At 41.6% G+C, this 23,697-nt stretch overlaps 2 protein-coding genes across 2 annotated transcripts; both read left to right on the top strand.

The window, feature by feature from the left end:
- Positions 1–430: 430 nt before the first annotated feature.
- Positions 431–11,476, top strand: LOC110526519 (zinc transporter ZIP13). The gene is made up of 10 exons (XM_021607558.2): positions 431–631; positions 1,625–1,972; positions 3,224–3,337; positions 5,332–5,465; positions 8,111–8,233; positions 8,465–8,554; positions 9,417–9,467; positions 9,701–9,833; positions 10,218–10,317; positions 10,470–11,476. The coding sequence occupies exons 2-10, from the start codon at positions 1,648–1,650 to the stop codon at positions 10,543–10,545; spliced, it is 1,146 nt and encodes a 381-aa protein (XP_021463233.2). The 5' UTR covers positions 431–631; positions 1,625–1,647; the 3' UTR covers positions 10,546–11,476.
- A 5,274-nt stretch (positions 11,477–16,750) lies between these two features.
- LOC110526518 (transmembrane protein 178B) lies at positions 16,751–23,696 on the top strand. The gene is made up of 4 exons (XM_021607557.2): positions 16,751–17,434; positions 21,228–21,341; positions 21,825–21,962; positions 22,333–23,696. Exons 1-4 carry the CDS (start codon positions 17,032–17,034, stop codon positions 22,578–22,580), a joined length of 903 nt encoding a protein of 300 aa, XP_021463232.1. The 5' UTR covers positions 16,751–17,031; the 3' UTR covers positions 22,581–23,696.
- Position 23,697: the final 1 nt, after the last annotated feature.

Below are 23,697 nucleotides of genomic sequence, written 5' to 3'. Positions count from 1 at the left end.
TTACTGTAAATGAGTACTTGTGCTTAAAAAAAAAAAAATCAGTCATTAATTGTACTTCTACTATAGTGAACCTTTCACAAATGAAACAGAAGCATTGCAGGCAAATGCCAAATCTGGGGTGTAATCATTGCAGCGTTGGGCGGCAGGTAGTCTAGTGGTTAGCGCGTTGTGCTGAAAGGTTGCTGGATCGAATCCCCGAGCTGACAAGGTAAAAATCTGTCGTTCTTCCTCTGACTTGCCTAGATCAATTACAAAAAAAGTAACGTTTCGTCTGTTGCAAAACGTTTGGCAATAGCAACCGTTTACTCTAAACGGCAAAAGTGAGTTTCTATTGGGTAGGTCCGTCCCGTTTAAACGGTTTCCCTGATGAATAGACCCCATAAACCTAAACTACATTTCATCCCTCCCTCTCATCCAAATCCGGGCCATGCTGTCAGGAATAAAAATACACTTCCGGTGACGTGGCTCCTCTGGAAAAGTGGAAGCCGTGGCAGGAATGTTGGCTGTAGCAAACAAGTAGTTATCTGCAGCATCAGCTGGAGGAGAGTGGAACAACGGCACTATCTAGCCTGCCTCACGGAGCTGGATGGCAGGGACACACTGGTGCAAGAACTTCAGGAATCACAACAGGGTAAAATATATTATCGTTTTTTTCTTATGTCACATTACTTATGTAGTTTTTCTTCTAATATGACTGCGTGATTTTAGCAATCCAAACTAGTTGACTTCAACTTTCAAGGCTTGAAATGCTAGGCTTGGCTAGTTAAGCTTGTTATAGAGTTTGTTTGTAGACAGCCAGAACTTTCCAAGTAGCAGGGCGAATTAAATAACTGATAGGCTACTGTTTTTTGGCAAAGTAAAAACAAAATTCACCTAACTAGCTAAATACATGCATATCTAACGTAGCAGATACAGCAGTTGCTACAGTGAGTACATTAACTAATGTTATCTGGCCTACAAATTGTTACAATTCATCAATGTTAAAATGTTTGGGCCTTTCCAGGAACTTGTGCAACATTCGCTTGTGCTATGTCATAACTTTTACTGCGCGAGCATCATACAACAAGATATCAGCATCCTATATCTATCGTTGAAGTAAACATGCATTTAACTTGTTCCTGCAAGCCATGTTTGCGAAGTCTCCACAACAGCTTCCAACTTTATAGTGTTTACTTTCTCCCTTAAATGTGTGAGTTTCGTCGACGGTGAACAGCGCTCTGATGGACACATTCAAAATGCGACGCTGGCGTGTAGACAGGGTATCACACACAACCATATAACGTTAATATAATAATATTTTTAGATTTTAGATTTAGTTCAAGTCAAAATGCTGTGAAATAGGGCCCCTTAGACACGTTTTCTTAGATATTAGCAGACCTAAGCAGTTGCTCGTGGAGCACTTTTTCCATCTGTTTTTGTGGAATGACTACCCTACCAAGGGATGCATTTTGTCCTGTCCATTTTTAATCTATCGTCACCCATTAAATGTTTATACAAACTGCTTGGCAGTGAATATGCTTACAATTTGTTTGAGAAAGCATCTGTTGAGTTAAGACAACATGCATTCTTATCTACATTCTATGATGACCTCTCCATCTTGCAACATTGTCCTTGTTGGTTGCAGGTGCTCTCTGGAACGAGGGACGGATGAAATCAGGAGGTGGTAGGCCCAGCTGGGCGTTGGCTGCACTGTTCACTGGTGTTGCCCTGCTGGTCGTCTCATCCAGAGGGGCATCCAGTGGTAAGAAGATGTCCCAGGCAGCCATGGCTCATTCCACAGCCACAGCTGCTGGATCAGGCCCAGGGCTTCCAGATGAGCTCCTAGGCTTCCGGGCCTTAGCCGACTTCTTTGCAAGTGAACGTGCCGATGTCTGGCTCTGCTCTCTGGTTGGGTCTGTTGCTATAGGCCTAACTGGAATTTTCCCCCTTCTTGTTATTCCTATTGAGGCAGGAGAGGCCCTCAAGACAGTGGGTAAGTTGTGACCTAAACTGATATGTGAGCCTTGCTGTTAGCCAGACTAATGTAGGCCTTCTCTTTCTTCTGAAAATGAGCCACACTGGATAGGCCTTGATCACCACACGTGTAATTAAACAGTCACTGTAGGCTACCTCAGGGTGACTTACCATTAGGCAGAAGAGGCAAATGCCTCACATTATCAAGGGGCCCTTGTGAGCTGGGCATACATTTATCATAAAATAAAATATATTTTAAATTGTTCTGCATCGTTTTTTCTAACGAGCCATTTAAATGTAGAGCAATAGCCCCTCTATTTTTCCCTGGTGAGGAAACTGCTGCTAATGAGATGAACCATGTGGTTTTGAACTCTGCATGACCACACCCTTTTAAACACAGCCTATATCGAGGCCACAGTCACTACCTCCAAAGCTGTGTTGCTGATTTCTTTTTTCTTTCTTGTTGCCTTGAGTATTTAACCATGTGAGATACCGGTACTATTTATGTGCATATAGTGTTAAAAACTGTTAAATTATGGTCAAATCTCACTGATTCATTTGCACTTTTGGATTATGCTTTTGGCTCACCCAAATCCTGCTGTGTTTGTTTTAGGACAAGTTTGTATTAAATCAGTATTTTTATTTTTTTGTTACCTACAGAATTACTTTCTCTGGTATCACTGACATAAGCCTAGATGGACAAATATGGAAATGGTGCTGAATTGGGTGTGTCCTCATTGCCATGTATTCTAAACTCTCAAAGAAGAGAAACCAGGCCTCTGTATTGCATTTCAACACATCTCAGAAAACACAATTAACACTGAAGGGCACTGGCTTTTGCCTGTCTTGGTCCTTTGTGCTTATTAGTATTGGTAAGGATAGAGAAGTCAAATCACTAATGCCATCTTGTAATATCATTGCAATGGCAATTGCTTTCTCTGAAGCTGTTCGTTCAGAAGTTTGAATATATTGGATCTATTTTTTTCTATCGAGAAATTACCCAGTAGGCCTATTTCTTTAATTCAGTCATAGTCATCATTAAGTCATACTTCATGCAAAGATGAAAATGTTTAAATAGACAAACATGTAATGGCTCTTAATTTGAAAGCTAAAGTAGAAAATCACTTATTCCGTAGGTTTATTTTAAATGAAGCCTGTATATGTTTTAGCTCAAACAGGGAAGAACCAGCACTTTGTATGTCATGGCTGATACAGCCTACCTCAACTAAACTTTTCATAATTACCATCTCTTGTTACACTCTGTTTCCAGCTGGCTGTCGGAAGCTAAAGCAGCTTCTGAGCTTTGCCATTGGTGGTCTCTTGGGTGACGTGTTCCTCCACTTGCTCCCGGAGGCTTGGGCACATTCCCACTCCTGCAGCCCAGGTGGGTCAACTTTCTCTCAGGCACCCTTCTGTTCTTTCTATCCCCATCCATATCCTTTCTATCCCCTGGAGACATCCCCATTTTAAATTGCCTGTGCTTATTTCCCCCCACCAGTATACATCTTCTGACCCTTCACACAGACCAGTGGAATTCCTGTGTGTACATAGGCTTGCATATCACTTTTCTGACATGTCAGCAATATTGTGAAGATAGGCTGTTTGCGAAAACAGTTGATTTCGACACTTTTCAAGCTGACAGAGCCAGACAGGGAATGACAGCTAACATTCCCAGGGTACCACATTTATTTTTTGAATAAGTGAATGTTGGAAGTGCAGATATTCCTGTCAATTTTTTTTTTTTTTAAGTCAGATATAGCATTTTACAATGACTCTTCAAAGTTGTTTTAGTGCAAACATATAAACTAAACTAAAATATAAATGCAACACTTTCAAAGACTTTACTGAGTTACAGTTGATATTATAATAATCTATAGATTTCACATGACTAGGAATACAGATATGCAGTTATTGGTCACAGCTATCTTTAAAAAAAAGTTAAGGGAATGAGTCGGAACCAGTTAGTATCTGGTGTGATACTAACCATTTGCAGTGCGACACATCTCCTCCGCATAGAGTTGATCAGGCTGTTGATTGTGGCCTATGGAATGTTGTCCCACTCCTCTTCAATGGCTGTGCTAAGTTGCTGGATATTGGCGGGAACTGGAACACCCTGTTGTAAACATTGATCCAGAGCATCCCAAACATGCTTAAAGGGTGACATGTCTGGTGGGTATGCAGGCCATGGAAGAATTGGGACATGTTCAGCTTCCAGGGATTGTGTACATGGGGCTGTGCCTTTTCATGCAGAAACATGAGGTGATGGCACCTGATGAATGGCATGATAATGGGCCTCAGGATCTCATCACGGTATCTCTGTGCATTTAAATTGCCATTGATAAAATGCAATTGGGTTAGTTGTCTGTAGCTTATGGCTTCCCATACCATAACCCCACCGCCACCATGGGGCACTGAAGGTAAGCATTTTCCCATTGAAGTCTGTTACGACGGAAAACTGCACTCGGGTCAAGACCTTTTGTGAGGACAACGAGCATGCAGATGAGCTTCCCTGAGACAGATTGTGCAGAAATTCTACAGTTGTGCAAAACCACAGTTTCATCCGGTGGCTGGTCTCAGACGATCCCGCAGGTGAAGAAGCCGGATGTGGAGGTCCTGTGCTTACACATATTCTGCAGTTGCGATCATTTGGACATACTGCCACGTTCTCTAAAATGATGTTGGAGTGTTGGCTTATGGTAGTGAGCTGGCAACAGCTCTGGTGGACTTTCCTGCTGTCAGCATGCCAATTGCACACTCCCTGAACTTGGACTGTGGCATTGTTATGACAAAAATGATTTTAGTGGCCTTTTATTGTCCCAGCACAAGGTGCACCTGTGTAATGATATGTAAACAGACATGCCTCTCTGTCATCTAGAGCACTGTTTCCAAACTCCAGTACCCCAACCTATATTTTTTTTTATTGTACCCCTGGAAAAGTACACCTGATTTAACTTGTTAACTAATCATCAAACCCTCGATGATATGAATATGGTGTGCTTGTCTGGGGCTACAACAAAAATGTGTACTGTTGGGGGTACTGGAGTTGAGAAACACTGATGTAAATTGTAAGGAATCATGTCAGCTCTATTCATGGCATTTCTATCTACAACGTTTGGCAACTTGATGTGGCCCAGGATTAAGTTTCCCTAACCTGAGGTCCTCTGGTTGTCATGTAGAAATACACTTCAAAATGCTTTGCTGATTTGTGATGTCCTCAGTGGTGATGATGAGCAAACCTAAGCCATGCCTGCATTCCACTGATCCATGTGGTAGGGGGTCACCATGCAATCCTAGAGGAAGTTTTCCAATTAGTTTGTCATCCCTGTTAGTGTGAGAGAGGCTCCATTTTTATGTCTCTTCCATCCTCCCTGTGTTCAGACGAGAGCCAGCTCCACTACAGGACCCAGGGCCTGTGGGTTATCATGGGCATGCTGTCCTTCCTTCTCCTGGAGAATATGTTCCCAGATGAGAACAGCCAGGAGGACTCCATTGGTAACAGCCAGCATGTCCCTGTGAGTAGTTCAATGCTGTTGTATTTTCCATGTTGTCTACATCAAATGAAGCGCAACAGAGTGAAGTCAACTCTTTAATAGCCCAAAATTATTTAAAGATAGTGGGCATGTCTTTCCAAAGAAGGTGAATGTCAGGCATGTAATTACACACCTCATCCCATATGCTGAAACCCTCATATATTTGTTTAGGTGTGTCCAGTGCACCAATGCTCTTTAATCCCTTCACTGGTACCAAAGTGGCACTGCTCTTCCATGCGGTGAGGTGGCTAGTGGATCAGTTGGCTCTATCTAGGGCTTTCTGTTTGATCTGAGCTGGTCTTCAGTGGATAACTCTGATCTAAACTTTAACAAGGCACATTAGGTTGTTTGATAATGTTGTGGCTGAATAAACCACTATCAGTTTTTATTCTACTCTTCAGTGATGAATCATTAGCATTTTAACTTCAACAATCTTAAGGTAATGAATAAACAGTGCTGTAATGACACATTCTGGCCGAATGGGAATCTCCCAGAATGGTCTTGTTTATAGCTTTTATAAGTGGAGTTTGAGTCCAAATGGAAAATAAGTGAGTCAAACAAATGTCATAAGCTAGGTTTCCATCCAATTTGTGACAGATGTTCATGTGAATATTATAAAATATGCATTTAAAATAGTTTATTTTTCACATTTTCCCTCCAGAGGTTTGTTTCTATCAAACTGTTGTGTTGTGGATAAAAGGCAGTGTACAGAGAAACCACTTTGGTGCTAAAGTTTGTCATGTACCGACTAAAAAAACAACTAACTGGGAATGGAATGTCAGTTAAGAACAAATTCTTATTTACAGTGACGGCCTACCCCGGCCAAACCCGGACGACGCTGGGCCAATTGTGCGCCGCCCTATGGGACTCCCAATCAATCGGCAGCTAAGCACAGATAATCTCACTAGCATACAAAGTAATATCCTCAATATTTATTGGAAAGGAGCATTAGGCTCATGACTGTGCACCACCCTGTGAAGTTCATCATAACTTCTTTCATCCGAAGCCTAATAAACTGGGCAAGCTTTTTCTAGTTGTAGTAGGAGGACCATTCAACATAGCATTGCGTGACTTCAAATTTACCTCGACATTATGGTAATTCTATCAACAATTACTCAATAAATTGTTTCCACCGCAATGTGAGTAATTCATTTTACCGACACAAAAAGATCCCCACCTTGTCGAACAAACAATGAAATTGTACCGACACTTCCCGTTTCCATCCCAGCTGTCATGATTTTTTTTTTGTATACGGTATAACTTTAATCTGGATGGAAACGTGGTTACTGATGCAGGGACCCATTGTGCCATAGCCCTGAGTGTCTATCTGCTAGACACGCTTGGGATCAAAGCTGTATTCTCTCTCTCCCCTCCATTTCTCTAATACCAGTGAGACCCTTTTTCATATGGGATTTGGAGGGGTATTAGTGCAGAGTATTAGCTTCGGGATTCTTTTGATGTTTTGGCATATAGGGGTATGGAGTGGTTTTGGGTGGTGCGTTTTCCCTGTCTGACAGTGTGGATTTAGATGAGTTGAGATGTTCTCTGCTCTGTAGATATGGGAGAGCTTCTTGTGGAGTATGTAAAACAGAGGTACACAACTGCAGTCTTTTGAAGGCCTTAATGTCTGTAGGCTTCCTTTTTTTAATCAATTTTATTTCACTGATATAGTCAACTCTAAGTTGCTGATGGAAAGGCACGAATGAAAACCAGCACTTTTAATCATACTGCATTTGTGATCCCATATGCTAAAATGTTCTGTTATACAAGAGATAATTCTTAGTTTAATTTCAGGTATATCTGTTTCTTATCCTTGTGCCCCATACATCTCGCAAAAGGTGTGTATGTGTGTACCACTTTCCTCTTCCTTCTCTTTTGCTCAGGAGGAGGAAGATTGGCATCCATGTCTGGGCTCATTCATTGTAGCTATTTATAGAGATTGGGAGGAAGCAGCTGCTACATCTACTTCAGAGAGGCCAGAGGAGAGTGTTCAGGGGTGGATAGTGAGACTCGGGGTAGATCAGTACTAATTCCACAAATGGAGTCTTATCAAGCATGTTTCGATGTCTATCAAGATGCCGCTACTATTCAATTTAGAGACATGGGTCATGAATCACCTGGTGTCAAACTCTCCCTTAATTAACCAGCCCACTCACACATTAGGAGACAGATTGATATTTGAGAAGATATTTATAGTTTGACTTCTTGCTTGTGGTTCGGTTACAAAAATGGAAAACATTTCCCAGCCACATTTAGAATACAGCAGGATATTTCCCTCATTTAATTTGACTATTAAATGCCGCCGTACTGTAAATGGCTCTAAACGAGGAAGGAACGGGGAAGTCAGCCCTGCTCTGGGAAGGAGAATGGCCTGAGGTAGAATGAGTTTGTTTTTTGTTCAAAGCACGCAAATTCAGTGGAAGATGTGACGACTGCGGCAGGAATTTTAGGCTAATGTGCAGTCAGTGGTTGGAGGAGAGAAGCTATGGGTGACATAGAAGAAACACAGTACTGTAGGTTGATTCAATGGAATGTGTGTAGTGTACTATGTAAACCTTTGCATGCTTTAGAATTTCCTGCTGATTGGGCTAATACCTGTTTGTTTTTTTGTCACCCCTTCTCCTCAGACCTCCCATAGCTCAGACTCCAGTAGTGAGGCGTTGTCCCACATCAATGGGCACCATTCTGATACGTGGAGCTCGTCCTGCAAGACAAAAAGCAGCTTGCAGCAAGTGCCAAAGAAAATCAAGGTAAGTTGGGTAAAGTTTGTCTGACGGGATATTGTTCATTTTAACAAGCCATATGTAAATGACAAAAGGGAGAAGAATCTGGAAGTCTCCATTGCTTAAGAGCCACCAAAATGAAATCCTCTGTACTTACTAACCCCTTTAGCTTTATGTATATGACTTCAGCGTGAGTCAGCTGTGGGATCCTTTGAATGTTAACCTGTACAGACTTGGTTCTGTGTGTCTGTCTGGCAGACGAGTGGGTACTTGAACCTGCTGGCCAACTGCATTGACAACTTCACCCATGGCCTGGCTGTGGCAGGGAGCTTCCTGGTCAGCAGGAAGGTGAGTTAGTCTGCAGAACAGTCTGTCCAGGTGCTCTATATTAAATAGTCACCATGTGTGGGTTTTTAATACATGTGAATTAAACCTAATAGCACTTACTAATTTCAATGCCAACATTTCAACAAAATGCAACTTGGTCATAAACAATGCATACAATACTTCAACATAGAGCCGACTTAGTACAGACTACGTACAGTATGTTATGGAAGGTGGTTGTTTTGGCATTTGAGAGGCTCATGCCCATCTCATGACCATGATTGGCAGAGGACCCAACCCCCTTGGCAGACTTGTAGATCTGTATCAGCTCGCACTTAGCCATAACATTCACTATTCTCAGCTCCGTCCACTATGGGCATGATACTGCACCCCTGCTTAAGAGACTAGTTTCAACAACACAATTATATGCTTTTAATACTAATTACGGTATTGTCATTATTACAGAACATTGAGTCAGGACATTGGACACCATACCTCGCTATTTTCTGATATATAAAAATGATTACATTACCCACGGTTGTGGGGGAGAAAGTCCAGCTGGAGAGGCATAAGGCTAACAGCATGAGCCAAAGGGAGAGTTTGCCAGAGAGGAAGTAAACTAGCTAGATTTCTCTACATCGCTCACACATGGGCATCCCACTTATTTTGGTTTCTATCTGCACTCATATTTCTATATGCAGGCGTGATGGTTTATCAAAGTAGAAGCTCAGTTGGATCCATGAAACAAACATTGTCATGTATACACACTGTAATGTAGTACAGGAGAGGCGTCATCAGTGTTTTAGTTTAGAATCGGAAACATGTCTTGTACAGTATATATTTTTTAGAGCCTGATCAGAGACATGTTATGTGTATTTCTTGACAGGTTGGGTGTCTCACCACCTTTGCCATCCTGCTCCATGAAATCCCCCATGAGGTAAGTTCAAACTCGCTCTTTTTAAGGGATGTGACCTATTTATTTTTTTTATCTTTTTTTTTTTTGTAACACACTTATGCCGTTGAAAGCTAATTTTGACTTTTTTTGAGTCATGAATTGATTCAGTTCTAGTTGATATCCCTATCTTTTTTTGCTTACATAAATGGGCTCTGTGACACATTGCTTATGTGAATCTGTGACGCATTGCTTACTACATGTTTGCTCATCTCTAGGTTGGTGACTTTGCCATCCTGCTGCGTGCAGGGTTTGACCGCTGGAGTGCCGCCCGCATGCAGCTATCCACAGCCCTGGGAGGGGTGCTGGGGGCCTGTTTCGCCCTGTGCGCCCAGTCTCCCAGAGGGACAGGTGAGCCACCTAGCATCCTTCATATACAAAACAGCAGCAGAGCACTGAAACTACAGCTCCACACCAAGTGCTTGACTTGGACTGAAATAAGGAACCGTACTTATTTTGGGTGCCGGTACTGTTTTATATCTAGGTGCAAGAGATCCACAATACTTCTGATTTAATATTCTATAGGAGGTGCAGGAGCTAAAGCAGTAGACCAGTAAGTGCTGGTACTCCGCTCCGGTGAGCGCCTGCCCATGTTGAACTGTCCACACCCTTGGTATAGGCTATCAAGGAACCACATAGCCTTCAGTGCTTTGGCCTCCAAGCAGCATGAAAAGTTTTTTTTTAAATTATGAAGCAAAACCAAATGTCTCATTCATTCCACTTCATCCTGTGTAGAAAATGCAACAGCGTGGATCTTACCATTCTCCTCAGGAGGCTTCCTGTACATAGCCCTGGTCAACGTGGTGCCTGACCTTTTGGAGGAGACTAGCCTCGGGTATGTACACTGGTCAGTCTGGACAGCCACTGACCACCATGCAAATACCCACTAAGAGACTAAATATGCAGAGGGGGAAAAAGTGTTACACTAATATGAAAATGAATGGGCAGACACTGAAGCAAAAAAATAATAAGAATCTGTTTTTCCAGACACTCCCTGTTGCAGATCCTGCTCCTGTGCTGTGGCATTGCCGTCATGGCCGTCTTGTCTGCCGTAGTGGATTGAGCTCAAAAGACATGCCTGCGTTACCAAAATATAATTGAAAACATCACAGCAACATTCACTGGACTGGGAAACAATCCCCCTTTCTATACAGTTTTAAGTCCTCAGATTGTACTCCATTGCCTTTTTTGATTTCTTTTTATGGAACTATTTTTAATACTCCACCTAGTGCCAAAACATCATATCATCAACATGGAAGTGATCTGGCAATCAGAACGGCACCTTGAATCATGATACTTGCTTTTTCTATCAGGACTCTAGACCAACTGTGTCCACCTTGTCTGCAGATCTCTGACTACTGTCTGTGTGGACACGAATGTGCTAAACCCAGAGACAGACATTCTGAAATGGCAGGAGAGCCAAAGAAAGCTTGTTGAAGCTTTCATGGAAGTGACTGGACTATCTGAGAGCATCAGACCATAATGGGCAGACACCGTCTCATTCTGTTTTATTCCATGTATGCACATACTCAAACAGGTCTTATCAGACACATATGAGCAGCTCATGCATACTGTATAAACTTAATCTCACATGGCTTTACCATACTAAAATGCATACACATTTCCTTACATTCTTCAAATTGTATGCTCATGTGTTGCTTTTTATTTGTTTTCCTCTTTCAGGCTAATTTATATTTGTTGTATCTTATTGGTTTCTGTATCTGCATGTACTGCCTAGTATTTATTGAAGTATTTCAGAAAGTAACATGGTGCAATGTTTTTGTCAAATTGTGTTACGATTTCCATCACACACACACACCATTTGGTTTTTGTGTAGGGTTAATCTGTTACATTGATGTATATTCAAGCAAAAAATATGGTGTATTTTTCAATTGTATACAATGCTAATTTTGGAGAGACACTCAGACAGATATATTTGGAACTCCTTAATTATAATGAGAGCTTGTAAATGTAATAAAATATTATGCTAAATATTTTTGTGTGGCCTTAATTTGACTATATACAGTGCTTTCAGAAAGTATTCACACCCCTTGATTTTTTTTCACACGTTTGTTACAAAGTGGTATTGAAATTAGTGGGGGGGAATGACAGTACTCATGTCAAAGTAAAAAAAAAAAATATAGGAAAATTAAATCACTGTCTTGATTATAAGTATCCAATCCCCTGAGTCTGTTAAACACATTTGGCAGCGATTTACAGCTGTCTCTGGATAAGTCTAAGCTTTGCACACCTGGATTGTACTATATTTGCCCATTTTTTATATATATTTTTTTCAATCTGTCATGTTGATCATCGCTGGACAGCCATTTTCAAATCTTGCCATAGATTTTAAATTAGATTAAAGTCAACTATAACTAGGCCACTCGGGAACATTCAATGACGTCTTGGTAAGCAACTTGTGTAAACTCAGCAAAAAAAGAAACATCCTCTCTGTCAACTGTGTTTATTTTCAGCAAACATAACGTGTAAGTATTTGTATGACCGTAAGATTCAGCAACTGAGACAAACTGAACAAGTTCCACAGACATGACTAACAGAAGTGGAATCAAAAGTAACAGTCAGTATCTGGTGTGGCCACCAGCTGCTTTAAGTACTGCAGTGCATCTCCTCATGGACTGCACCAGATTTGCCAGTTCTTGCTGTGAGATGTTACCCTACTCTTCCACCAAGGCACCTGCAAGTTCCCGGACATTTCTGGGTGGAATGGCCCTAGCCCTCACCCTCCAATCCAACAGGTCCCAGACATGCTCAATGGGATTGAGATCTGGGCTCTTTGTTGGCCATGGCAGAACACTGGACATTCCTGTCTTGCAGGAAATCATGCACAGAAAGAGCAGTGTGGCTGGGGGCATTGTCATGCTGAAGGGCCATGTCCTGCAGGAAGGGTACCACATGATGGATGAGGATGTCTTCCCTGTAACACACAGTGTTGAGATTGCCTTCAATGACAACAAGCTCAGTCCGATGATGCTGTGACACACCGCCCCAGACCATGACAGACCCTCCACATCCAAATCGCTCCAGAGTACAGGCCTATGTGTAACGCTCATTCCTTTGACGATAAACGCAAATCCGACCATCACCCCTGGTGAAACAAAACCACGACTCGTCAGTGAAGAGCACTTTTTGCCAGTCCTGTCTGGTCCAGCGACGGTGGGTTTGTGCCTGTAGGTGACGTTGTTGCTGGTGATGTCTGGTGAGGACCTGCCTTAGAACAGGCCCGACAAGCCCTCAGTCCAGCCTCTCTCAGCCTATTGCGGACAGTCTGGGCACTGATGGAGGGATTGTGCATTTCTGGAGTAACTCGGGCAGTTGTTGTTGCCATCCTGTACCTGTCCCGCAGGTGTGATGTTTGGATGTACCGGTCCTGTCCAGGTGTTGTTACATGTGGTCTGCCATTGCGAGGATGATCAGCTGTCCATCCTGTCTCCCTGTAGCGCTGTCGTAGGCGTCTCACAGTACGGACATTGTAATTTATTGCCCTGGCCACAGCTGCAGTCCTCATGCCTCCTTGCAGCATGCCTAAGGCACATTCACGCAGATGAGCAGGGACCCTGGGCATGTTTCTTTTGTTTTTCAGAGTCAGTAGAAAGGTCTTCTTAGTGTCCTACGTTTTCATAACTGTGACCTTAATTGCCTACCCTCTGTAAGCTGTTAGTGTCTTAATGACCCTTCCATGGGTGCATGTTCATTAATTGTTTATGGTTCATTGAACAAGCATGGAAAACAGTGTTTAAACCCTTTACAATGAAGATCTGTGAAGTTAATTGGATTTGTACTAATTATCTTTGAAAGACAGGGTCCTAAAAAAGGGACGTTTCTTTTTTTGCTGAGTTTATATTTGTCCTTGTTTAAGGTAGTTGTCCTGCTGAAAGGTGAAATTTGTCTTCCAGTGTTTGTTGGAAAGCTGACGGAACCAAGTTTTCCTCTAGGATTTTGCCTGTGCTTAACCATATTCCATTTCTTTTTACCCTAAAAACTCCCTATTCCTTGCCGTTGACAAGCATACAACATGATGCAATCACCAACATGCTTGAGAATATGAAATGGTACACTGTGTTGTGTTGGATTTGCCCCAAGCATAATGCTTTGTATTCAGGACAAAAAGTTTATTTCTTTGCCACGTTATTTTTCAGTATTACTTTAGTGCCTTGTCGCAAACAGGATGCATGTTTTGGAATATTTTTTATTCTGTATAGGCTTCCTTTTCACTGTCATTTATGTCCATATTGTGGAGTAACTAAAGTACAACGTTGTTGATCCATCCTCCATTATCTCCTGTCACAGTCATTAAACTTTAAAAAAATCACCATTAGCCCCATGGTGAAATCCATGAATGGTTTCCTTCCTCTTTGGCAACTGAGTTGGGAAGGGTGCCTGTATCTTTGTAGTGACTGGATGTAATGATACACCATTCTAAGTGTTAATAACTGCATCATGCTCAAAGGGATATGTAATGTCTGCACCCCCCCCCCCCCCCCCCCCCCCACATTATTGCACAGAGTCCATGCAGTTTATTTGACTTGTTAAGCACATGTTTACTCCTGAACTTATTTAGGCTTGCCGTAAAATGGTTGAATAGTTATTGACCCAAGACATTTCAGCTTTTCATTTTTAAATAATTTGTAAATATGTTTTTTAAAATGTTTTATTCCACTTTCACATTATGGGGTATTGTATGTACATCAGTGACACAAAACCTCAATTTAATAAGTGTTTAATTCAGTCTGTAACACAACAAAATGTGGAAAAAGTCAAAGGGTGTGAATACTTTCTAATGGCACTGTATTCACCCTTGGTATTTGCATGCTCACAAGTTATGGTAAGTCAAAGCTTTGGCAATATGGAGATTATGCATCAACATGCTATGTAATCAAAACAAAATTCCACACTAAACAGACATTTTCTGTAAGCACATGTTCTGCAGCAAAGAGTCCTGGCTTAAAATGTAATGGGAGCCAGAGGAGGGGGGTATTGATTGTTTGTTCACTCTTGATAAGAGCCAGTTGCCATAACGACTCCCCTGCAGATTACCTTCCTTAGTCCTGTGAGAAGCCTACTGTCTGTGGGAGCCTTCCTGTGAGTTAAGACACTGAATCTCTGTTCATACCTGGTTCTAACATGCACCATTTTTCCTGATCTTGTCCACATTCCGTTTGTGCCCACATCTTCAGACAGGTGTAGACGATTACAAGACGCACTGTGATCTGGTTGTGATCAGATCTTCCTGACCACCTTCGGAGGTAGTCAGGCAAACATTGGGAGAATCTCAAATGAATACTCCTCACATGCTTTCGCCTTGCCTTCTTAAAACCCATTGGATGAGAAAGCCAGAGGTCCCTCCCCTCTGACATCCTCCAATGGGTTTTGAGGAGGAGGCGAGTAGAGAGGATGCAATTGAGATTCTCCCATAGTATCTGGATATCTTACAAATGTAGATGGATCTGGACAGTGAAACCATTTTTAAATCATCAGTATCAGACCTTCTAAAATCATTGACATGTGGCACCATTTACTTATGGCATGTATTTGTGTCTTAAAATGAACAAACACTATTTTGAAAGAAAGTCTGTCAAATAAGTTACATTTGGGGAGGGACCAAGACATCAAGTCACAATGCGGACACAGTGGACAGATATGAGAGACATTTTAATTCCATGTGTAGAATGAGGACAAGACCAGGACAAAGGACACATGTTAGTGCCAGGTATAAACAAGACTTGAATGACAACCTATACTGCAAAGCGAGAAAATCCATGAACTTAACACCGTTGACCTCGAACATAAATTGCCTCTCTGATCATCTATCGAAACATTGCACAACATATCTAACAGGAGATAGATAGATCTTGATCCCTCTAGGTCCTAGGAAAGACAAGTCCAGTTCAAGATCAGCAAACCTCCAAACTCAAGTCTGGCACACTTCGAACAAGACTTATGTATCATTTGTTCAATGTAAATGTTAGATATCTTGTTGTATTTAAAGGGATCACGTATTGCACATAGTATACCCAGAGAAAATGAATGCATGAGCAATGCATGTAAAGTCTTTCAAGGACATCTATTCTTGCACTATTGGCACTATTTAACAAAGTGCCGATTTCCATTGCTGTCATTGCCTCCCTTTACCTCAGATGAACAATTGAGACCCATATGTACAATTTTGAATAGGAATATGTCCCCAAAACTTCATTGGTGACACTTTACACTAAATTGCTCTTATACTTGTGTAAAAACAATGTAATTACTCTATTAACAATGTAATTATTCAAGTAATAACATTTTATTAACATTTTTATAACCTTATTGCGTTGTATTGTAAATGATAAAACCTATCCCTAAGTGGATATAGCATAACAGTGCTGAAGTACTGATTGAATGTCTCTCCAAAGTTGTGTAAAACGTTTATTTGATGTACATTAGCAGTTTTTTGGATCAGCTAAGCCTGAGTAAATGAGGGATACAGTTTGATTCATCTTAAACATTGATGTTGTTATCATGTAGCCCAGGGGTCTCCAACCTTGTTCCTGGAGAGCTACCCTGCTGTTGATTTTTACTCCAATCCCAGTTGTGACTAACCTGGTTTAGTTTATCAAGCAGCTAATTCTTAGAATCAGGTGTGCTAGATTAGGGTTGGAGTGGAAACCTACAGCTCTCCAGGAACAGGGTTGGAGAGCACTAATGTAGGCCTTGGGAATCCCTTAGTCAGTGTGTCTACATGTTGTTTTATACATTGAAACATTCACTATATTGAAAGGCTGTGGGCTCAATTCAATCAAACCTGGATTGCGGTAGTCTGTAAACAAAGTCACCAATCATTGCTCTGGTGGGTTCAATTGAATTTCAGCTCGCACCTGTCTCAGTGCGTTTGTCAACTGTGCACAGAAAAGGCTTGTAAATGAAATAAGTTGGGTTACAAATAGGTTTTGATCCAGCATGTGGTCCATGTGCATGTTTCTTCATGATACATAAAACATGGCCCAATATATACTTAATATGATAGTAAAACAACTGTGTCAGGTCCTTACAGTTGTAGCAGATCACAATGTCCCAAATAATAACAATAATACTACTAATAATACATATAATATAATTCGTATATTAACACAATGTATTCAAATGTAATAAATCATACATATTTACCCCTTGTATTATTATTATGATTCTTATCATTATTGAACAACCTGCTGGAGATCTATTGCCAGTGCTTAGTTTCTTCCCATCCTACTGAAACCCGAGAGGAGAGAGAGTGCATTGCATCACTACCCACTCCTCGCAGCATTGGTCGCCATCCATCCACCTTTCCTCTTTCCAGTACCAAAACAGATGGTGGAAAAATCATCACATCTGCCGGGACACAGGACAACAATAGACAGCATCTAGCCCAAGAGAACCGGGGCGTCCATCATGTTTGCTGTCAAGAGCTCCATGAGGCTGTGAGCGCCGTCGTGATTTTTGACACGGGGTACCATCACGGCAGCCGAGGATTCTTCTCGCGACTGTCTGGGCTCTCCATCGAGTGGGGAAGATGGCCGCCATGAAAATTTTAACCAGCAGTGGGCTGTTCTTAGCGTTCTGTGCGTTGGGGTTGCTAGCCATGGCAATCTGCACCGACTATTGGTATGAGACAGATGCGCGGAGACACCGAGAAAGGTGTAAAAACTACGCCAACAAGAGAAACGACCCGGGGTACATATATATCTCAAATAGCAATCTCCCCCTCCAGATGCCCCCAAAGGGCATTGAAAGGAAAGATAACAGTCCAAATGCCGGAGCTCAGCCTCTTATTAGGGAAAAACGGCACTTTCTGGCCGCAGCGTCAGCTATGGAGTCCCACTGCAGTCGCCAGTTCAATTCAACCATCTCTGGGCTCTGGAGAAAGTGTCATCGAGATGGATTTGACCTGGAGACAGAGGATCTCATATATAAAGGTAAGGATGCTACAGCTAATAGCCTACAAGGCCCTGGTGTGATGTGGTACTGATGCAGCTCACTGAGTGTAAGCATGATGCTCAGATCAAAGCTTAACATGATTTTATTGATACACTGGGCATGGGATTAACTGTTGCTCGTAACTGTCACTGTAGGGCCGTTGCCATAATAATATTTTACAAGAGGGGCTTTTGTTCATCATTGTAAACTTCAGTAGCAAATAAATCATCAGTAAATAATCTAAATGGGAATGCCAGTTGTATACGTGACGCCGAAGACGTGAAACCTGCGTATTTTTTACGCTTTGTGTGTACAACGCTGTCCATGGTGCTGAATTGCTTTTCAGGCTTTGCGCCCAGCCCGTTCGCCTAGCAGCAGCACGCTATGGCGGAGGAAGGGGGGTCTTCCCTTGTAAAAGCGAAACGGTTTTTGTCTCAGGTGCTATTTGGACTGCTCAATTTTGATGAGTGCATTTGGCATCTGTTACGTTAAAATAGTAGATAATGTGTTATGGGTGATGCGTCGACTGCCACGGGGGAGATCGAGAGAAGACCAACGACTGAATTATTGATAAACATCCTGGTTCGTGGGAATTTTGAGCTGCAGGAAAGAAAATCACAGTGCATGGAACTCTCGCAGAACGGCCTCGTCCGATACATAACAGCAGAGCTTTCTGTGCAATGCCATGAGGCGTTCATGCCTGACTACTCTGAGATTCTGACGAATAATGAGAGAACAACAGCATCAATTTTAGCATAAACACAGTCCCTTCGTTTAAGGAAATTCAGGACACTGAATATTTTGGAGAATTTCCCACACATTATAGCGTGTTTGTTTACCAGGATCTTTTCCTTATGTATTCAATCAGATTCGAACTGTCCAGAGTAGGCCTAGAGGACATGTTCATGGGTTGTTCCAAGAAAACAAAGTTCATTTTGCATCCCTTTGATATTTTAAGTAGAAATTGTGCACCAATGTTGAATTTTAAAAGCCGGTTATATTAAATGAAATGGAGAATTCAATAAATATTTACATTTGTAACAAGAATAAAGACTGTGGTGCCAATAATATTCAGCATTTTGACATGTCACTCTATGCACCCTCAGTGACTTCTAGGAAGATTTGAACCCACTTAACCCCAAAACGTATCCAAGTTTTCAGCATCATTGTAAAGCCCTAATTATTTTGTTGCTTTGAAAAAGTCATTTCTGAAGATTATTATTTATTTATTTAATGTGATTAGTGATTAATTTACGTCCGTCCCTCATTTTAAGGTCAACCCTGTTACGTGAACTGAGCTCTTTTTTTTTATATGGGGAAACTATTCATTTTTCTAAAGAAACACTGAACACCTAATAGATGGGTTAGCTGACAACTTCACGAAAACGATGCTCTCGATTCAATGGGGCAGAAAAATATGTGTTGTTATTCTGAATGGCCAACTAAGAACAATGACAAACTGCAATGTGGGGAATCGTATGTGGCTCGTTTCAACTAGTTGTATCTTGTTCTTGATACCATGTCTTGTTTTGACTGATGTCATGTCTATGCTAATATGGCTCAAATTTGCTAGCTAGCTAACCAACAACTGTAACGATGTATTTGAGAGACAACAAGTAAGTGCTCATTGTGCAAATGTATTTGTTTTCAATAAACATGGGAGAGGAAATACAGTTTACATGCTGTCAACAATCTAAGCCAACACTGTCTGTGTATGCCCCATAGTTGCGCATGCATCGGTTTTGTTAATCAACCAACACATCTATAGTAAAACCATAGTGTAAAAGCAGGTGAGTTGGTTCTCTCTTTTTTGCCTGTTTTGTGGTGGGAAACTGAGCTGGTCGAGCATAACACGTCACCCTAGAAATATTTTACAAGGTCTTTTTTGGGGGTGAAGCTTGCATTTAATTGTCATTCTGTTTCACACAACAATCTTCCATTCCCCATGTCATAAGTGGATTTACGGCTGACTTCAACCCTGTTAAGGTCAACCCTGTTACTTTATTTGGCACTTACTATAGTCATTTTTTTTTAATCTAACTTGAGATGGAAAAAAAATTCAGTTGAACATGTGGTCTTTATAACAGAATGTTAAAATTAGGTGAAAGCAAAAAAAAATATCATAAAGTTACACTTCTCAAAAGGCACCGAATTGGTGGAACGACCCTCATGCTGAGGTAAACAGTTACTGTTGTCAGAATTGTGGGAAAGTGAGCTGCTTTCTTTGATAGAATAAGGTAATCTGTAGCATATCATAACTCGACAACAAAATCCACTACATCCTCAGGTTGAATTGTATTGAGACACATAGGCCCACTGGACAACATGATATTCTCTCTAGCTGCTCCCTTGTTTATCAGAATGATGAGTTGGTCTGCATCTGCAGACACCTCACAACTCAAACCTCAAAGTGTCTCTATAGTGAAGTTAGTGAAGATATGTTTGTGATTCAATGCTACATCTATGGCATGAAAACAAATGACAGATCTGGCTACCACCACACTATGAGACCAGAGCACATTGAAAGTGATTAATCTGGCCAATACTATAGATTCTCCTCAGTAACTGGGACATGGACCCCAATGCAGAAATGTCTATTTCCTCTCTCAGGCTGCTATAGTTCCATATGAGGCTGTGAACTGTTGGCTCCATGTTTTAGCCTGCATACAGTACTTTTTACTTCCTTTACTTCCACGTAGTTGAATGTTTGCAGCTGAAGTTCAGGTGTTCTAAGAGTGGAGCTTCACACTGTGACTTTTGACAACTCTATCACATTTGGTAGGCCAATGACAATGTGTTGGTGATATCCCTGCCTCAACATTGGGTTCTCACATTTGATTACTTGTTTTTGCTGCCTTTGACCTAAAATGTATCAAATAATATTAGCGAGTAGGTAGTCAGATCTGCTACTGAGCAAGTGCTTAGTAAATTGGTCTCCATCCATTGTTCTTAGTCTTGAGACTCACACAATGTTAGATTTTGCAGAAGTAGTCATGGGACATAAATGTCTCACCACTCATCTGGATGTATTGTGCTTCCCCAACGAACATGAGAACAATGAATTATGTATTTCTGTACTCTGAACTGAGTGAACTCAATATGAAATCCTTGTAAAAACCCTTTTTTGAACATTCACACTAGTTCATCTTTTCTTTTTTGATTCTTTCTCATGTTTATGCCAGAACCATATAGCCTTTTCCATTCATGGTGACTGACTAGGCTTCATGACAGGGGTCTTCTTCCACACTTACAAAACCACGTCATAAACATATTCCAGCATAAATCTCCCTTCTCCCTGATCTAACAAGTAACTGTTGGTAAATCAACCACAATGATTACAGTACACAACATCCAGGAATATGTGAAGATCTTTGCAATAATTATATGTCATTTGAGCATACATAGGTGGTCTATCTCATCGCAGTGATATGATGAAACAGTAATGCAAGACTCGTCTCTTCCTGTTGTTATAATTGGTCTGGATACCCACCTCGCACTGAGAGATAATTAGAGGCTGATCTACATGAATGATGCCGGATGCTGTTTCTGCTCTGAATCACAGCTAGCTGTCTCTCACGTTGAGGCACACTGAGGATATTGCATGATGACATCATTCACAGTGACACAAAGGACTCAAAACAATTTTCCTCTTTTAGAACTACTATAGTGTCTACATGTTTAGCTGAGTCACTATATTCAGTGTGGTTGAGTTTATAGTCTGCAAAGCAGCCTGTTTTATCAAGGTCTTATCAAGACTGTGTTTCTATCATAATCACAAACTCTTTTCTTCAGGATTGATTCAGCGGTGCATCCCAGTCAAGTATCACTACTCTTCCTCCATCCTTCCGCGCAATTTACCCATCAACATCACCAAGACCATCCGTCAGGATGAGTGGCATGCACTCCGTAAGTCTGAGCCTGTCTGTCTGTCTGTCTGTCTGTCTGTCTTTCTTTCTTTCTTACTGGCTGTACAGTATGTCTGGACTCTCCCTGGGTTCAATCATTTTCTCTCTCTCTGTCTATCTCTCTAGTTCTCTTTCTCTCTAACTGTTATCTCAGGATCAAATACATTTAAAGTGGCGGCCATTGAGAGCAATTTCATCTTCTTGTTATCACTGTTCACCCCTCCCAGTCGCCCTCTCTAGTTCTGATATCCTTCAAAAAGATAAGGAAGATGACATGTTTCCATGAAGGAAGTGACAGGGATTTGTAAGGGTGTATGGCTCTATTTGTGTCAGGAATATTTCAGTGTATCATATGCCGTGAATATGATTGTGCAGACATTGCATTTCTGTGATGTGCATGTTATAGATCCCACTGGGCCTCCTGCTCTGATCTCCACTGTTCTTTGTCCACTAAAATGATGGAGGTGTGTGTCTGTTGGTGCAGATCTACGCAGGATGACGGCTGGCTTTGTGGGCATGGCCGTGTCTATCATCCTGTTTGGCTGGATTATCGGAGTGTTGGGCTGCTGTCAGCAGCATGACCTAATGCAGTATGTAGCTGGACTACTCTTTCTCATGGGAGGTAAGAGCTGGCTCCTCTCTCTGTTTGGTGTGTGTGTGTGTGTGTGTGTGTGTGCGTGCGTGCGTGCGTGTGTGTCATTTTGCTGTTTGCTTGAGTAATTGGAGATGTCTTTGTTTGATGCATTGTGTAGACTACAGTAGTTGTGGGTATATGCGCTTGTGTGTGAGAGAGAGCTATACGTGTGAACACATATAGGTTTATATAATAAGATGTACAAGAAACTCATGACATGGAATGTGAAGATGTTACCATTTATTGTCTGGCTGACCCACTAGGTCTACCAACATAGGAATTACATAATACTGTATATAGTTCATTGAAGTTGCTGTGAATCCCATACATTTCCGTTTGTCTCCTTGTCCTCCCTCAGGAACGTGTTGTATCATCTCCCTGTGTACGTGTGTGGCGGGCATCAACTTTGAGCTGTCGCGTTACCCACGCTACATGTATGGCCTCCCAGAGGATATTAGCCATGGCTACGGCTGGTCCATGTTCTGTGCCTGGGGGGGCTTAGGCCTCACTCTGCTGGCTGGTTTCCTGTGCACCCTGGCCCCATCCCTAAGCACCCCCTCCCGTACAACCGTTCACAAGCCCAGGCAGGAGAATGGAACCGTGTGATGGGACTGTGTGACTGGCCCACGGCGCGCACAAATAAGCAACACCCATCCAACTTCGTCCAACATTTTTTGTCCAACCACCATCTCACCTCATCCCCCTTCCCTGTCCATACCACCCGTCATCCGTCTGAATCATAAGTGTACCAGAGAAATTGTACATGGGAGAACAGAGCAAAGACAAACCACACCAAACTGTACTATTTACTGTACATCTAAGACACACAGAGCAATGGCCCCCAGAATACTTTGGGACATGGCAAGACCTTTTTGTTGTTAAACGTTTGACTAATAACTCTATGGAAGCCTAAAGGCGACTGTTTGTCTGTTTGTTTTTCCCAAGAGGAATTGTCTTAAAATGGTGCTCTCTTTTAACACACACAACACAGAACACAGTCCAAGAGCTTAGAAAGAAACAACAAGCATCTCTAAATGGAACAAACCAACAAACAAGAACATGTGGCAGAGCATCCTGTCATCATTCCTCTTTTAGTCGGGTGGTCTGTACTGTGTTTGTTATTGTTCGCAACAAAAAATTATGCTGGCATAAACTGTCCATTGTTTTGAATCAGCTGACTGATGTCAAGCATTATCCCTAGAAAGGACTTTACAGTTTAAGCCTAAAACCTGCTTCTTGCAGCAGAGGACCAAGAGCACAAACTGGAAATGGCAGGGGTGGAACAGCAAGATACAATTTTGAAGAGCAAATCTTTCAACGCTTCTATGATTCAGTATGTACAAATGCATCTCTACGTAGATTCAGGTCATTGTTTGTATAAAGTAACTCTTGAATAAGAAAAAATGTTTCTGTTTGTTTCGAGGTAACAATGGAAATTTGGGTCTTCAGTGATGTTGTTTGCTGGAATAAATTGTATGCTTCATGATTAGAAGAATAAGAGTGATTGCAAGGCACATTAAGTACTGTTTGAGAGTAGCAGAGGCAGTTAAAGGTCCAGTGCAGTCAAACATGTGATTTGTCTGTGTTTTATATATATTTCCACACTATGAGGTTGGAATAATACTGTGAAATGCTGATAATGCCATGTTAGTGTAAGAGCTGTTTGATCAGTTTTCCCCTCCCCACTCAGACCATTCCCAGACAGTCCTAGCAAAATTCTTGC

This window comes from Oncorhynchus mykiss, chromosome 6 (genome assembly GCF_013265735.2).
Source record: "Oncorhynchus mykiss isolate Arlee chromosome 6, USDA_OmykA_1.1, whole genome shotgun sequence".
Lineage (NCBI taxonomy): Eukaryota > Metazoa > Chordata > Actinopteri > Salmoniformes > Salmonidae > Oncorhynchus > Oncorhynchus mykiss.
The sequence above is the reverse complement of the archived record's forward strand: the minus strand, read 5'-3'. Positions and strand labels throughout refer to the sequence as shown.

Bases quoted from the DNA above. Each gene is read 5' to 3' on its own strand.
- LOC110526519 (XM_021607558.2), top strand. From the start codon at position 1,648: ATGAAATCAGGAGGTGGTAGGCCCAGCTGGGCGTTGGCTGCACTGTTC. The intron at 3,338-5,331 runs GTGGGTCAACTT...CCCTGTGTTCAG, and splicing joins TTCCCACTCCTGCAGCCCAG to ACGAGAGCCAGCTCCACTAC. The intron at 5,466-8,110 runs GTGAGTAGTTCA...CCTTCTCCTCAG, and splicing joins GTAACAGCCAGCATGTCCCT to ACCTCCCATAGCTCAGACTC.
- LOC110526518 (XM_021607557.2), top strand. From the start codon at position 17,032: ATGGCCGCCATGAAAATTTTAACCAGCAGTGGGCTGTTCTTAGCGTTC. The intron at 17,435-21,227 runs GTAAGGATGCTA...TCTTTTCTTCAG, and splicing joins AGAGGATCTCATATATAAAG to GATTGATTCAGCGGTGCATC. The intron at 21,963-22,332 runs GTAAGAGCTGGC...GTCCTCCCTCAG, and splicing joins ACTACTCTTTCTCATGGGAG to GAACGTGTTGTATCATCTCC.